Source organism: Schistocerca piceifrons, chromosome 1 (assembly GCF_021461385.2).
Source record: "Schistocerca piceifrons isolate TAMUIC-IGC-003096 chromosome 1, iqSchPice1.1, whole genome shotgun sequence".
NCBI classification, from domain to species: domain Eukaryota; kingdom Metazoa; phylum Arthropoda; class Insecta; order Orthoptera; family Acrididae; genus Schistocerca; species Schistocerca piceifrons.
The window spans coordinates 1090185000-1090203365 of NC_060138.1; the positions used below are offsets into that span (position 1 = coordinate 1090185000).

An 18366-nucleotide genomic window follows, 5' to 3' on the forward strand; every position below is an offset into this window, starting at 1 on the left:
TACGCATGTGATTCATGTTCAATTGTTGTGTATGATTTGTAACTTGCTACGCCATTTGCTAAATAAAAAACCCACTATTAATTAGGTCTTGGCACAGTAGCTAGGAGCTAACTGATGCCATCAGTTCTGCTACAGAGCTTTTTCCTGTGTTCTACTTGCCCTGGATATCTTTCCTTATACAGTAAACAGATAAATATTGACATGAGATCTTACACTCACCAGTTATGAAGCAAGGCCCTGATCTCTGCAACCAATGATGTAACTATAAAGATGTCAACTTCAGGTGCTACACCGTGCCACGCTTCGACAACCTCCGGCTCCTCAGCTTTGTGCAATACTGCCAGAGCGAATACGCCTGCCAGGAGGTCAATGCCAGCAGAGCCAAAGTTCACTGCCATTGCCGCTGCTTCACAAGCCAAAACTGTGCATGTCGTTGTAGGTTGTGGAGTCCTTCGAAGGCCTACTGCCAGCTCTCTGAGTATGCCTGGCACTGCTGTGTCTGTAAGTATTAGTTAAGAAGCATTAGACTTAATGTGTAAAGAGTAGAAGCTGATCGCTTTTTACAAACTCACATCCAGTATTATCCATATAAACAATACAGAATAGAACTGGTGTTAAATTATTTTTATGCTTATTTTATTTTTGAGGAGCATGACTGAGAACTATAATATGCTTTAGTATTTTTTTAAAAAGCTTATTTAACTGACACAATCAACCAACTATTGCACTGCATTACCTGTTTTGGTTGTGACAGCAACCATCTTCAGATCATATTATTGCTATAGCAGTACACTAACAAATCACTGAATGTTCAAATGCAAGCAAGGCGCAAATGACATTCAGTTTTGGTGTATTCAAACAAGCAATAATTTTTGCTTTCACTGCCACAGCAGTAACACGATCTGAAATTAAATGGCGTGGCAACTGAAGTCTGGTATGGAATTTAACATTGTATTTAATTTTGTTAATCCACTAATTTGTGGCAAGGCATAAAATGATGGAATATGTTGTTGGTTATTAGAGTTATCCGCAGGCTTTAATACCACTGAAGCACTGTATCCAAGTAGCATACAACATTTATTCAACAAGAGCAAGGAATAACTAACTACTACAAAACAAAGACTAAACATACATTATAGAATGTAACAATGAGCATAAATACTTTTCACACTGCATGGCAAAAATAAATCAATGGAAAATCCAGGATGGAATGTAATAAAATTATGAAAAGGAAAGTTGCTAATCATCATATAGCGGAGACGCTGAGTCACAGAGAGGCACAACAAAACGACTGTCACAAAGCTTTCGGCCAGCAAGGCTTTTGTCAAAAATATATGACTGACACACACACACACACACACACACACACACACACACACAAAAGAGCAAATCACATGCACGAATGCAGTCTGTGGTATGGCTTCAGTTGCCACAGACTGCAGTCATGTGTGTGAGCTGTGTTCGCGTACACGTACGCACACGCATCCGTGTGTGTGTGTGTGTGTGTGTGTGTGTGTGTGTGGTCTATTTTTGATGAAGGCCTTGCTGGCCAAAAGCTTATAAGTGATAGTCTATCTGCAACTCAGCATCTCCGCTATATGGTGAGTAGCAATTTTCCTTTTCATAATATTGTTTAACACTGCATGATGTCACTACAGACAGTGTAATGTGCGATCAATAACTCACTCACACTAGTGTCAATGATATTTGGTGTTGAAACAGACATTGTGTCTTGTTCACATGATCCCTTGCTTTGTGGAGTCCACTGCAGTATTTTGTGGACTACTGTTTGCAGCACACTGTAGCATAGTCATGTCTGCTGCAGCATCCGTAAGTTTGGTGTCTGCTGATTGTTGTGGCTAGTTCATGACAGGTTGGTTGATGGTAACTGAGAGTGCTATATTTGCAGTAGGCAGAGTAGGTGGACTGCATGTACCAATGGTGAAGTTGCAAAATGCAGGCTTCAGATGATCCACAGAGACTGTGGTGGGAGTAAACATAATATCAGTCTTAAAGTCTTTCCAGTGCTGCTGAGGACTGTGTAAGGCCCATTTACGGGGATTGGAGTGGCTTGCATACCGTGTCGTACCAGACAAAGACTTGGTCACACATTGCTAGATCCTTGAAAATAAAATGATGATGAGTGAGATGGCACTGTGGTGCGACAGGTGGAGTTATTGGATCAGCGGCCACAGCCTGGAGACAAAGTCAGATGCATCGATGAAGTCATTAGGTACATGGCTCAAGGAATTTATCTGGTAGTTGTATTGTTTGGCCAGATATGAGATCACTTAATATAGCCTCAAGATTTTCCTTAATGGATGCATGGAGGCCTAGAAGCACAATGGATAATGTTTTTGTCCAATGTTGTGAATTGTGACATTTTGGTGCTGCCTTCAATTACCAGCGCAGTCATTTCACAAGTCTAACAGTCTAACAGCAGTGTAGTCAGCTGTAGTGTCAATATACTTCATACCTAGCAGGGTGGAGAGAGTTTTAAACAAATACAACTCAACTTCTTGGTCTTGATCTGTGTTAACATGAAGAGGCATGCTGAAATGAATCTGGTTGTTATAGTTTCAGTCATTGTAACACCCATAGGGGAGGCAAAAAGCAGTCCAGAGGCATAAGGATAAGTGAAGCTTTGTCCATAATCAGCCACACAAAAGCATGTTTTACAAGATTCAATGTACCCAGGCCCCTGGAAGTGCCAAGTTATATAATGATGCAGTGGCCTGGAGTTAAAACCGTAGGGGCAACAGTTGTGCCTTCGCTGCTGAAACATCACAATACACCCACATGTTTGCTGGTGGTACTGGGACATACTGAGGTGCAGGTTAGTTGGTTACTCCAGTAATGCACATAGCTATGGATCGAGGTGGTGTGACTTAGCAAGAGCTTCACTGTGTTTCAACACAAGAGAGAGCACCCACTGGGACATCCAGACTACCCCACGTGATTACATGCATCTGAAATTGACCTATGTAATCTAAATGGTGTAGGTGTCAGGTGATGCCTAGTCTGGCTTCTGATGAAATGCAAATGTCAGTGGCTTGTGGTTGACGACCACAATAAACTGATGCCCTTCGAGCATATGGCAGGATGCGCCACATGTAGGTCACAATTGTGTGTCGACTAGCCTCATTCTGCTGGTAAAATCTTCTGGCTAAAAAAGAGGCAGGAGGTTGCCAACACTGTTCTATTTGCTGCTGTAGTACAGTGCTTATCGCTGTTAACTATGCATCTATCACCAAAGCGAGGGGGAGCCTGAGTGACAGGATGTGCTAACAGCGTAGCTTCGGCGATGGCAGCTTTCACTTAGCAGAAAGCTGCCTCTGCTTTGATAGTCCATAAGATTTCATCCTTCAATTTCGAAGCACCTCTCAACAGATCATTCAATGGAGCTGTCTTCATTCGGGAGAGAGCTCAATTTAACAATTTCTCAGCCAATATCAAGAGCTCACAGACTTTAGCATTATAACCATTTAACCTGTAATAATGTTTAGTTTAATAATTTATTGTGCTTAATATTGGCCATTAGGTAAAGTGTAATTTCAACATTAAGAAACAAGTTTGACTCACAACACTCGATGCAAGTGGATTGTATCTTTGCTTACAATGTTTGGTTACCTAAGAACTCACGTCCCTTCCGGAAGCTAGTCAGTTGTTTCTTGAAGATGACCCAACAAGCTGAAAACTAGTTTGAAATAAACAAAAATCAGTGGAACAAAAACAGTGTACTTATTACTCAATCAACAGATAATCACTCCCCTTGCTTAAGCAATTGTCCCAATATGGTACTTGTTTTTCTGTAGTATACCTTTTCTGAAGAATGTCAAAGCCTGAAGAAGCAAAAACTTTCTACTCCATTAGACGCTACTCAACAGCAGATGAAGTGATGACCTTCCAGGGCCTTCATCCAGGAATCAAACACATGGTAATTGCAAAGTGAGAGATTCATACTACATAGAGGGTGATGCAATACATTTCATTAGAAAGACTGTAGACCATCCTGTTTTGCCTTGTTAGTGCATGGTTATCATGAAACAAAATTGCAACTTGTAACAACTTGCCAGATCACTTGTTTTTAACAATCCTTAGAAAGTTGTGTGTAGTCCTGACATGAATTCACTCCAAAATCAATAGTCCCTGACTCAACATGACCCTTCCAGCCACAGGAGTTGACTGCGCTTTCACAGCCCTAGGCAGAAATGGACCTCTCCATGACTGACATGACTGACACACACTTTATGTTACCTGTTGGAAATGGTGACGTCATGTTTGATCTATACCCATAACACAGTCCAAGAATGCTGTTTCATACAGGTATCACATCAGATGTATGAGCTTCCGCATGCAAGTCTTTCTGCTCATTACAAAGGTGTCAAAGTACATTTTGCAGAAAAAAATTTCTAATATCCAAAGTCTTTGCACAGCGCTTGACAGCACACAAAATATGCTACTTTACTTTGTCAGCCACTCTGAAATCGGGAACATTACTCTTACACACAGTTTGAATTTCACTTTACGAGAGATGTTCTTTGAACAAAAATTGAATAACAGCATGCTGTACTTGCCTGGACATACATATTCAAGACAATTCTGCTGCTAAAAATGGTGACGTCATGTTTCACCTATAGTAACAACACAGTCTAAAATGGTATTTCATCCAGATATTCTTGTGTGTGGTGCAGGTATCTCTGGAAATTCACATGTTTGCCACAATAACGTCACAGCACCAGCTTGGTTAAAGTGACATCTTGTGGCCAAATGACAATTATTTCTCTTTTACTGGCTTTGTCTATGATTTGAGCAATTCGTACCAAAGTTTGTATGTTACACGAAGAAAAGAGAATGTGTGATTACTATAATTCTAAACATGGGTTTCTCTTTAAAAATACAATCAAGAAAACTGGCTTATTTTTGTTCATATTAAAAAGGCTTTTTCTTTGTGACATTTAATTTGAGTGTTGTGTACTGTCTCATACAAAAAGAGATATATTAATTGAAATAACTTATAAACTAATATTAATGTAATTGTACCTGCAATGGCTGGAGTCTTGAGACAGAAACGAAGAATTTCAAGGGCATCCCCACCATCACAATCAGAACAAGATGAAACCTCTCCAGAAAGTGCAACAAGTTCTCCACTCATCTTCTCTCCACGAATAAAGTAAATTACATCCTTATCACCAACGTGTTTGACACACATCTTCAAGAGCCACAGAAGCACTGATCTGTGGGACTCAGAAATCTGCCAGATATATCGAACGGTGTATTAGGCAGGACTGTTATTTCCACTTATAACTAAAGGATAGTTATAAAATTTGTGGAGCAATATATAAAGTACTGAAAGAATGTAATTTGAATACTAAATGGAACATAAAAAAGTTGAAACAGAGTAACAAAACAAAACAGCCATACAAAATAGTGTTACTTCAAACCTGGTACATGTTAGTTGCAGAGATATCCCGCAGAAAACTATCAGCCACATTGTACTCTGATGCCACACAGGATGTTATTTTTGGACACAGTTACATCAACACCTATACTCCACATGCCATCTTAAAGTGTATAGTGAAGGCTACATCTGCTAGCACTACACTTTCACACCTATCCTGTTCATATTGCTAATGGTGAATCATCACAGTCATTTAGTAACATGTATGTGAGAACAAATAATACATTTCCCAACTTGTCTTGGAACGTATGCTCTAGAACTTTTAACAGGAAATCTCTCCACAACGCACAACACCTCTCCCACAGCATCTATTTGACACTCTTGTGCTAATTAAATGAAAATGAATCTGTGACAAAACATGCCACCCTTACTTCAATTTTTCCTACCTCCTCCATTAATTGTGCCTAATAAGGGTCCCACAATGACAAGTATTACTTGAGAACTGAATGACTGAGGGATTTGTAAGCTCGTTCTTACATAGTCTAATTACATTTCCTTAAGATTCTTCCAATGAATCTCACTGTGGCATCTCCTTCTCCTACGTCTAGTTTTATGTGGCCATTCCTGTGTGGCATTCGGATGCTTCCATAAATTGAAGTGGTAACATTTTACTCTGTTTTAGTGACTTTTTTTAGTCCCCAAGATTAAGAAAGAGTAAAGTCTGATCTTAGCCTTAATTTCAAATTCAAACATTATGGTAAGAAAATTAGGAATAAAACATACCTCATACAAACGGTGAATAACTCGATCCTTCATTTCGGTGGAAACATGCATCAATAATGAAAATATTAATTCGACAACAGCTTCAGAGCACCTGGCTTTGTCCTGCAACCAAGCACAGAATGTTTCATCCAAAAGCTTTTGCAGTTCATGTATTTTCTGTTCTTCACTTTGGTCAGCGCTCCCCACAGCATTCAGTAAGTCATTACTGCTTAGTGCAGAGTTCACCAAATTTTTCAGGGGTTTAATATATGCAGAAACGTGACATTCTTTCAACTCATTAATAAACACAGTTGCCAATTCACAGCTCAAACGACTCAATTCTTTGGCAAATTCGTCAGCATGATCTTCGCTGAAAACAGTTAATGATACCTGATTGTCAGTTTCACAATTTTCATTTTCACTCACTTCATTGTCAATTATTTCTTTAGATGAAAACCTAACTTTTGAAGCACTTTTTGGAATCTCAGAAGCGGGACATTTTAACAAAGCACACAAGTCCACAACACGGTCCACCTTCCATTCTGCCGGGGTTTCCTGTGGCTGCATTGAGTCATGCCCTGGAGGTTTCAGTATCTTCATGCACATTTCTGATAGTCCACACCAAAACAAACTTAGCAGTTCAGCATGCAAAGCATTATGCCTGTTCCTGCTCCAGTGATGAATGAGATTTGAAACTTCTCTGAATAGCATTCCACAGTTAACTGTACGTTCTGTTAAGGCAAGTTCAATGACAGACATTAGCTGCAAAACAAAAATCACAAAAAATATCAATTAAGGCCTACAATTTTCTTAAACACTGACTTGAGCAGTCCACAATGACAAGTACATGTGTCTTCCTTAACTGAAGTATACTTTAGTGAAATTTGAAGGGGATGGAATGAATGGCTAGTACTTACCTTCAGAGGATGAAATACTGAGTACCGGTGATATGCACACGTGCCTAAACAGTATATTTAAATGTATTTTAAAGTTGAAACAACCTACTCAGCTTTCGAAACGGTCAGTTACTTTATCAGGAAGGAAAGATGGATTTCTTGGGGAGGGTTGGCAAGGAAGAGCAGGTCATTCAGATGCCGTACTGAGAGGGTCTCACTTGCTGCAAGGACGAGGGGAGAAAAAGATGAAGTGGGAGAGGTTCAGTTCAAAGGTGATGGAGGAGAGAATGCAAAATAAGATCAATTAAGACAATGAGAAATGATAAGAGGGATGAATAGTACAACGAAGAAGAGGAAAGGAGGGGGGAAGAAACCCAAATTGAGAGAAAAGGAGAAAGGAAGAGGGACAGGAATAGCGATAAAAAAATAAAAAAGTAATTACTAATGGAATCCTCCAAATGTAAAAAAGGAGTAGTAGGGATACTAGTTTTCTTGAACTCTGGCGATGGAAATTCACTATTCAGTACACTGTATATCTTCGAACCCCATCACCCTCCTGGACTTAACTACACTAACCACAGGTTAAGTTCATTAATCCTTTTGCTACTTGACATGCTCTTTGCATTCCATGGTGAGGCAGATTTTATTATGGCTGTACCGCTCGTCAAGTGCTGGTGCTGTGCTGAGAGCCAGCATTCTGGCCGATTTGAAATACTTATCATTCAATTTTTCAAAAACTATTTTTTCACAGCTTACTGTCTAATATCTTTTGTGTGTGTGTGTGTGTGTCATCAGTCTTCTGACTGGTTTGATGTGGGCCACCACAAATTCCTCTCCTGTGTCAATCTCTTCGTCTCAGAGTAGCTATTGCAACCTATGTCCTCAATTATTTGCTGGATGTATTCCATTCTCTGTCTTGATCTACAGCTTTAGCCCTCTACAGCTCCCTCTAGTACCACGGAAGTCATTCCCTCATGTCTTAACAGATGTCCTATCATCCTGTTCCTTCTCCTTGTCAGTGTTTTCCACATATTCCTTTCCTGTCCTATTCCATGCAGAACCTCGATAAAGAACTGAATTTCTTTTCTTTAACTGCCATACTTACTGCACTGCATCAAATTATGTAAAATACAGCACGAAATGTTAAAGAGTTTGCAGAGGTAAAAACGCACGGCATAAACTTTACATATGTTTGATTTTAGCTCACACATTACAGTGAATGAAGTATACACAAGATATCAGAATTTTATTTAAAACTGAGAGCAGAATGATATTTTGTTTCATTTTCGAGTTATTGGGTTTTATATCTCATGAATGGTCAAGTGTGATGCGCTCAGTTCTGTTGATGCGGGCTTGTCATCTGCTATGAAATACTTCTCACCGGTCTTTAAGAAAACTGTTTGGTGAAAAAAATTGATTTTTGCACATCTTACAGTATGATATCTTCATTCAATAAAAGATTGATTTCCTTTTCGTTATATGCCATACTTACTGTGCTGCATCATATTAAGTAAAATAATATGTGAAATTTTAAAGATTTTAACAGAGGCAATAACGCTTTGTGTAAACTTTGTGTGTGTGGCTGATTTTAGCTTAAACATTTCAGCAAATGAAATGTAGATAAGATATTTAAATTTTATTTAAAACTGAGAGTAGGATATTTCATTTCATTCCTGAATTATTACATTTCATATCCAAAAGACAGTCACGTCACGAATCATATGGTCATAACAATCGTCATATCTCATAAATGATTCAAGATATCGAAATCAGTTTTTTGCAAATGACATCACACAATGAGGCACATGTGTTGCATGATGAATACTCAAAACGTTTCTATTCACTCAGATATGGAAGTAACTCGTCCGCAACAGTGGTGACTCAGGATGCATTCCGACATTCACAGTACTGAAGAAAAACCCAAGTGAGGCACATATACACGTCCTCAACATGTGGGGAAGTGTGGCAAGACATATATACATAGCCACACAGTGAAAGGGTTAACATATAGAGGGTGATGAGGGGCGAAGATATATACCACATAGCAAATTCTGATCTCTGGAATTCAGAAAACTAGTACTGGGGGTAAGACGATGCAAACGCCCTTGCGTGTTGCAGGCATTCTGCTGTAGGGCATGCTCATCAACTGTGTATTGTGTGTCCCTAGGCAGACAACCTTTAAATATGTCTGTCAGCAATACTTGGAATTTTGCCTCCTTAAAGTTAAGTACAGGGCTATTACAAATGATTGAAACGATTTCATAAATTCACTGTAGCTCCATTCATTGACATATGGTCACGAGACACTACAGATACGTAGAAAAACTCATAAAGTTTTGTTCGGCTGAAGCCGCACTTCAGGTTTCTGCCACCAGAGCGCTCGAGAGCGCAGTGAGACAAAATGGCGACAGGAGCCGAGAAAGCGTATGTCGTGCTTGAAATGCACTCACATCAGTCAGTCATAACAGTGCAACGACACTTCAGGACGAAGTTCAACAAAGATCCACCAATTGCTAACTCCATTCGGCGATGGTATGCGCAGTTTAAAGCTTCTGGATGCCTCTGTAAGGGGAAATCAACGGGTCGGCCTGCAGTGAGCGAAGAAACGGTTGAACGCGTGCGGGCAAGTTTCACGCGTAGCCCGCGGAAGTCAACGAATAAAGCAAGCATGGAGCTAAACGTACCACAGCCGATGGTTTGGAAAATCTTACGGAAAAGGCTAAAGCAGAAGCCTTACTGTTTACAATTGCTACAAGCCCTGACACCCGATGACAAAGTCAAACGCTTTGAATTTTCAGCGCGGTTGCAACAGCTCATGGAAGAGGATGCGTTCAGTGCGAAACTTGTTTTCAGTGATGAAGCAACATTTTTTCTTAATGGTGAAGTGAACAGACACAATGTGCGAAGCTGGGCGGTAGAGAATCCTCATGCATTCGTGCAGCAAATTCGCAATTCACCAAAAGTTAACGTGTTTTGTGCAATCTCACAGTTTAAAGTTTACGGCTCCTTTTTCTTCTGCGAAAAAAACGTTACAGGACACGTGTATCTGGACATGCTGGAAAATTGGGTCATGCCACAACTGGAGACCGACAGCGCCGACTTCATCTTTCAACAGGATGGTGCTCCACCGCACTTCCATCATGATGTTCGGCATTTCTTAAACAGGAGATTGGAAAACCGATGGATCGGTTGTGGTGGAGATCATGATCAGCAATTCATGTCATGGCCTCCACGCTCTCCCGACTTAACCCCATGCGATTTCTTTCTGTGGGGTTATGTGAAAGATTCAGTGTTTAAACCCCCTCTACCAAGAAACGTGCCAGAACTGCGAGCTCGCATCAACGATGCTTTCGAACTCATTGATGGGGACATGCTGTGCCGAGTGTGGGAGGAACATGATTATCGGCTTGATGTCTGCTGAATCACTAAAGGGGCACTTATCGAACATTTGTGAATGCCTAAAAAAATTTTTTGAGTTTTTGTATGTGTGTGCAAAGCATTGTGAAAATATCTCAAACAATAAAGTTATTGTAGAGCTGTGAAATCTCTTTAATCATTTGTAATAACCCTGTACTTGGGCATCCTGCCTCCTTGTAATTTTACAATTTATGAGTGATTCTTCCATTTGATGAATTATTTTCTGTGTATAATATGTAAGTCTACATGCATGGGCATGGGTAATGTCAAAACATATTTACACATACAGTGTTACTCAGAACTCTGAACACATTTATACACTGTTGTACAAAATTTCTGTCTACAGTACAATATATCTGATCACAGAACAACAGTAATTTTTTACATCATCAAATTTAGAACTGGGAGACAATTGTTCGTAAAATTTCTATTCCCATCAAATTCACAGAAAATGGACATTCAAACAGTTTCTCTAGTGAACACTGGCAGTTCATTAGGTAGCAAATTAATTAAATTCATTGAATTCTTCATCGGTGCTTGACAGAACATAACAATAATATCAAAAAGGTTATACATTACTGATGCTCTGCAACTAGGGCTGCAACTTAGTTCACCAGATGAGCTGCCAATATTAGTCCCTTACTAATCATTTTATACAAAAATTAGATGTGTCCTTTTTAAAGGAACCTCACTGGTCTTCACTTTAATCAATTTAGGGATACCACAGAACACCTAGACTTGCATGTCCAAAAAAGGAATTGGATTGCTATCCTCTTGATTGTTAGTACAGTGTCTCAGAAACCAGAACTGTGTGTTAGAAGCATTACTGGGCGACAAAGGAAGACAAACAAATATAACAAGCAACAAACTGCAGTGAAAAATGTAATTATAACTGTAATGATAATGAAATGGGCCGAGGAAGTACTTCGTTGGATTTCACGAGACAAGGAAAGACCAAACCAATGAACTAATGGAAGATGTGTAGATGATAACAGAAAACATGCAGGTGCAAAATAGATGTGTATAGCTTAAGACTGGAATGTCTGGAGAAGTCTGCAGAACAATCCTATGTAACAGTGGATGTCAAATTGTTGTTTATGATGTTGTTACCGTTGTAGTTTAATACAGAAAAATGGACATGCTTTTACATAGAAATTAGTGATAATTTTTGTGCAAGAATATTTCAAACTGACTGATTATCCAAACTACAATATTGATGACTGCGTATATTTTGAAAAAAATGTGCATTTAGACACTTTTTATTTTAATCTGAGGTCCTTAATATGTTTATATTGTTCTTTACCTGCTCCCTGTGCAACAATTTGCAAAATTCTATATCATTGTTCTTCATGCTTATCAAGTAGCGGAAACATTCAATATAACATTTGGCAACAGCATGGTTTTCTGAAATGCTCTGCTGTACTGTTTTCTGCTTGAATCTGAAAGAAAGGAAATAAAGATTACGTTATATATTACACAGTACAAAAAAAGATAATGAAGGGTTTGGAAGAGGAAAAAGTAATGAGAGAGGGTTAATTGTTGGGATGAGGACATACAGTAACTGATGAGGTAAAATACTGCTTTTAGTTAATATTACAAGAGTCACTGTTAAGTATTTAATGCATATAATTAAACACAACCATCTATCCTGTAAACTTCTTCATAAATATAATGCTGTAAAATCTAGTATAATTTCTATGAACTGATAGTATTCAGGTATTTGTTTGAAACAAAATTTGATTGTGTTTAATAACTTAAATGGATTCAAGGGGTTGGGTTGGGTTGTTTGGGGGAAGAGACTTAGTGTCTATTTTCATTCACTATGCTTCTCATATATTTCTCAAATATCTTCAAGTATTTTGCAATGTGCTACAGAAATAACAGAAATTCTTATCGTACAGCAGAAAAAACAACTACAGGAATCAGTTACAATGGATAAGAGGTTTTTGTGAGAACAGGAAGATAGGATTAATCAACCTACAGGAAGGTAGGAATAATCAAACTATGGAAACTACAGATTGGAATGTCAACAATATTAGGAAAATGACGATTGCTACTCACCATAAAGATGACATGTTGAGTTGCAGACAGTCACACCAAAATGACTGTTAGACATTTAGCTCTTGGCCTAAGCCTTCTCCAGAAAAGAACACACACCCACACACACACACACACACACACACACACATATATATATATATATATATATATATATATATATATATATATATATATATATAATAGAGAGAAACATTCCACGTGGGAAAAATATATCTAAAAAGAAAGATGATGAAACTTACCAGACAAAAGCGCTGGCAGGTCGATAGACACACAAACAAACACAAACATACACACAAAATTCTAGCTTTCGCAACCAATGGTTGCCTCGTCAGGAAAGAGGGAAGGAGAAGGAAAGACAAAAGGATATGGGTTTTAAGGGAGAGGGTAAGGAGTCATTCCAATCCCGGGAGCGGAAAGACTTACCTTAGGGGGAAAAAAGGACAGGTATACACTCGCACACACACACATATCCATCCACACATACACAGACATAAGCAGACCCATATCCTTTTGTCTTTCCTTCTCCTTCCCTCTTTCCTGACGAGGCAACCATTGGTTGCGAAAGCTAGAATTTTGTGTGTATGTTTGTGTTTGTTTGTGTGTCTATCGACCTGCCAGCGCTTTTGTCTGGTAAGTTTCATCATCTTTCTTTTTATATATATATATATATATATATATATATATATATATATATATATATATATATATATATATAAAACTTACCAAACAAAAGCGCTGGCAGGTTGATAGACACACAAACAAACACAAACATACACACAAAATTCTAGCTTTCGCAACCAATGGTTGCCTCGTCAGGAAAGAGGGAAGGAGAAGGAAAGACAAAAGGATATGGGTTTTAAGGGAGAGGGTAAGGAGTCATTCCAATCCCGGGAGCGGAAAGACTTACCTTAGGGGGAAAAAAGGACAGGTATACACTCGCACACACACACATATCCATCCACACATACACAGACATAAGCAGACCCATATCCTTTTGTCTTTCCTTCTCCTTCCCTCTTTCCTGACGAGGCAACCATTGGTTGCGAAAGCTAGAATTTTGTGTGTATGTTTGTGTTTGTTTGTGTGTCTATCGACCTGCCAGCGCTTTTGTCTGGTAAGTTTCATCATCTTTCTTTTTATATATATATATAACTTACCAAACAAAAGCGCTGGCAGGTTGATAGACACACAAACATACACACAAAATTCTAGCTTTCGCAACCAATGGTTGCCTCGTCAGGAAAGAGGGAAGGAGAAGGAAAGACAAAAGGATATGGGTTTTAAGGGAGAGGGTAAGGAGTCATTCCAATCCCGGGAGCGGAAAGACTTACCTTAGGGGGAAAAAAGGACAGGTATACACTCGCACACACACACATATCCATCCACACATACACAGACACAAGCAGACATTTGTAAAGGCAAAGAGTTTGGGCAGAGATGTCAGTCGGGGCGGATGTACAGAGGCAAAGATGAAGTTGAAAGACAGGTGAGGTATGAGCGGCGGCAAATTGAAATTAGAAATTAGCGGAGATTGAGGCCTGGCGGATAGCGAGAAGAAAGGATATGCTGAAGGGCAAGTTCCCATCTCCGGAGTGCTGACAGGTTGGTGTTAGTGGGAAGTATCCAGATAACCCGGACAGTGTAACACTGTGCCAAGATGTGCTGGCCGTGCACCAAGGCATGTTTAGCCACAGGGTGATCCTCATTACCAACAAACACTGTCTGCCTGTGTCCATTCATGCGAATGGACAGTTTGTTGCTGGTCATTCCCACATAGAACGCTTCACAGTGTAGGCAGGTCAGTTGGTAAATCACGTGGGTGCTTTCACACGTGGCTCTGCCTTTGATCGTGTACACCTTCCGGGTTACAGGACTGGAATAGGTGGTGGTGGGAGGGTGCATGGGACAGGTTTTACACCGGGGGCGGTTACAGGGGTAGGAGCCAGAGGGTAGGGAAGGTGGTTTGGGGATTTCATAGGGATGAACTAAGAGGTTGCGAAGGTTAGGTGGACGGCGGAAAGACACTCTTGGTGGAGTGGGGAGGATTTCATGAAGGATGGATCTCATTTCAGGGCAGGATTTGAGGAAGTCGTATCCCTGCTGGAGAGCCACATTCAGAATCTGATCCAGTCCCGGAAAGTATCCTGTCACAAGTGGGGCACTTTTGGGGTTCTTCTGTGGAAGGTTCCGGGTTTGAGGAGGACAGCTGCCACCCATTCCACATCAAACGGTCCCTTCCCTACAGCCTAGGTCTTCGTGGCAAATGAATCGGCTCCAGTCCGGAATCCTTGAACCATTACACCAACAACCTGAAAACAGCTTTTGCATCCCGTAACTACCCTCCCGACCTGGTACAGAAGCAAATAACCAGAGCCACATCCTCATCTCCTCAAACCCGGAACCTTCCACAGAAGAACCCCAAAAGTGCCCCACTTGTGACAGGATACTTTCCGGGACTGGATCAGATTCTGAATGTGGCTCTCCAGCAGGGATACGACTTCCTCAAATCCTGCCCTGAAATGAGATCCATCCTTCATGAAATCCTCCCCACTCCACCAAGAGTGTCTTTCCGCCGTCCACCTAACCTTCGCAACCTCTTAGTTCATCCCTATGAAATCCCCAAACCACCTTCCCTACCCTCTGGCTCCTACCCCTGTAACCGCCCCCGGTGTAAAACCTGTCCCATGCACCCTCCCACCACCACCTATTCCAGTCCTGTAACCCGGAAGGTGTACACGATCAAAGGCAGAGCCACGTGTGAAAGCACCCACGTGATTTACCAACTGACCTGCCTACACTGTGAAGCGTTCTATGTGGGAATGACCAGCAACAAACTGTCCATTCGCATGAATGGACACAGGCAGACAGTGTTTGTTGGTAATGAGGATCACCCTGTGGCTAAACATGCCTTGGTGCACGGCCAGCACATCTTGGCACAGTGTTACACTGTCCGGGTTATCTGGATACTTCCCACTAACACCAACCTGTCAGAACTCCGGAGATGGGAACTTGCCCTTCAGCATATCCTTTCTTCTCGCTATCCGCCAGGCCTCAATCTCCGCTAATTTCTAATTTCAATTTGCCGCCGCTCATACCTCACCTGTCTTTCAACTTCATCTTTGCCTCTGTACATCCGCCCCGACTGACATCTCTGCCCAAACTCTTTGCCTTTACAAATGTCTGCTTGTGTCTGTGTATGTGTGGATGGATATGTGTGTGTGTGCGAGTGTATACCTGTCCTTTTTTCCCCCTAAGGTAAGTCTTTCCGCTCCCGGGATTGGAATGACTCCTTACCCTCTCCCTTAAAACCCATATCCTTTTGTCTTTCCTTCTCCTTCCCTCTTTCCTGACGAGGCAACCATTGGTTGCGAAAGCTAGAATTTTGTGTGTATGTTTGTGTGTCTATCGACCTGCCAGCGCTTTTGTTTGGTAAGTTTCATCATCTTTCTTTTTTTATATATATATATATATATATATATATATATATATATATATATATATATATATATATATATATATATATTTTTTTTTTTTTTTTTTTTTCACCTAAGCAAGTATGCACACGACTGCTACCTCTGGCAGCTCAGACCGGAGTGCCAACCAATGCAGTCCGGTCCAAGCTGCCAAGGATGGCAGTCATATGTGTATGAGGTGTACTTGCTTGTGTGAATGTGCGTGTGTTTTCTTTTCTGGAAAAGGCTTTAGAAGAAAGCTAAATTTGTAACAGCCTTTTTGTTGTGCCTGTCTGCAACTCAACGTGTCATCGTTACTGGAAGACAGGAATCATCATTTGTGACAGCTGTCTGCCAGATATGACTACCAAATGCGGAAGTAAAATATTATTTAGAGTATTGGAACAAAAATAATTCACAGTCAGTGGATATAGGAGCTTAATGTGTTACAAATGTCACTATGTTAATACATTTTACATAAGCAATTATACTTAATAACAATACGTAACATCATTTTCTGTAGATTTTGGAAATGATATAGGATGATCTCAAAATGAGTGAGTGAGAAAGAGGCACAAATGGAAAGTCTTATAAGACGACAATGTGCAAGGGTCAAATTGTTGTGAACTTCATTGCAGAGCTGGACAAAAGGGTTTCATACTCTTAAAACTATAGAAAGGTGAGGGTGGTACTTAACAAAAGACTATTTCTGGGCACATTAGTTTATTTCAAATTAGAAAACAAAGTAAGAATAAAACTTTTACCCTTGCCGCAAACTGGAAAAGAACTGCTCACAAAAGCCACCATCATCTGCATATGTAGAAGCAGGCAGCTTGCTAAGGAAAGGAAGCAGGTTTGGGAAAATTGTCACTGCATTTCCATAGCCACCTTCACGCAGCACATTCCATAGTTTTGGAAATACGAGTTTTTCAGTGTCCACTAGTGACCAACAATTCTGCAAGGAAAAAAAAAAAAAACAGAACACTAACATGATACAATAATTTAGACGTGACACACATTGTAGTTTGTTGTCAGTTGAATACAGAAAAGTTCTCACTCAATCAGAATTGCTTGTTCAAGTAGGAATACTCAGATAGCTTGTGGAATCAACATTACAAAAAGTAATAATTTATATTTTGAGTTGATATATCTAAACCACAACAGGAACCAGTTCCCCCCTGTGTGGCCAAGGTTGCTAAAGCACACCTGTGCGGTGGTGCTTGACCCAAGGGTAAGCCAGTTCGAATCCTGGTGCTGCAAAAAATTTTCACTATCAGTATTTGGCTGGCAAGGGGACGAGAAGAGGTACTGGCATAAAGTTCCTGATCACTAGACTCTGTGCCAACACCCTGGTTTAAATACCAAACCTCTCCACAGTCTCTCATGAACTGAGCACATGTGACACTGTTGATGGTGACCCATCCGTTTGGAAGGGGACGTTAAGCTTGGTGGCTCCCTTGGTGCTATTCATGAGGAGCAAGCTATGTCCCGGCACTGGGTTTCACCCTCTTCCTTTTCTCCTCATCATCACCATCAACATAATTCAACAAAAACATTGCACTACAAACACACACACACACACACACACACACACACAAAATGCATACCTGTAGGGTTACAAATAGTGTGTAATGCAGCTTGTTGTAAACAAACAAACAAAAGCCAGGCTCTAATGCTCAGATAATCCAGATTAGAGCTGGGATTTCTGAGATAAAAATTTGAAATACGAAGGGGATAATTATAAAGTAAGAAGAACAAGCAGTGCAGTGAATATCTTAAGAAATAACATCAAAATTACACATATCTGTTATGCTATAAAAGGCATTTCTGACAAACAGTTTTACCACTGTGTGTAAAAAAGCAAAAAGTGATCTTTTATGGAAAGATATCACTGATGTTGAAATTCCTCCAGCACCTCATCAAACTGTAGAAATAAACATTCACAATACGACTATTTTAGATCTGGTACAGACAGAATAATTATTATCAGCCACATAAATCACTTAAAAAGCCTTCTTCCACACCTTCAAATGTTGCTGATGTGAGCAGAATATCCCCAGAAGACCAGGTCACACAAAATACGATACTCGAGCTGCCCAACTTACAGCAGTCATTAGTAAACATAACTAGCAGTTTTCACACATGATACGAGACTCATAATGTGCTTTCACACAAAAGTTAAATGTACTGTCAATTTAATTATTGCATTAATTCTTGTAGATAAGATACAAACTATGTAAAAGAAATAAATGAGGTAGTAAACTTGTAAATACATGGATTTGATCATTATATGTTTTATACTGATTTCATAATGCTTACAATGTTATCTTACATATTATTTTTGTACTCTTTTAAGAACACAATACTGAGGTAAGGA

At 39.9% G+C, this 18366-nt stretch overlaps 1 protein-coding gene across 1 annotated transcript in view; it reads right to left on the reverse strand.

Annotated features, from left to right (window-relative positions):
* LOC124775019 (E3 ubiquitin-protein ligase listerin) overlaps positions 1-18366 on the reverse strand; it is a 154491-nt gene that overhangs the window by 76042 nt on the left and 60083 nt on the right. The window contains exons 7-11 of the mRNA XM_047249782.1: positions 16754-16944; positions 11780-11915; positions 6185-6925; positions 5044-5254; positions 220-499 (exon numbers count right to left, since the gene is read on the reverse strand). Coding sequence (XP_047105738.1) covers positions 220-499; positions 5044-5254; positions 6185-6925; positions 11780-11915; positions 16754-16944 — 1559 coding nt within the window. The remainder of the gene's footprint in view (positions 1-219; positions 500-5043; positions 5255-6184; positions 6926-11779; positions 11916-16753; positions 16945-18366) is intronic.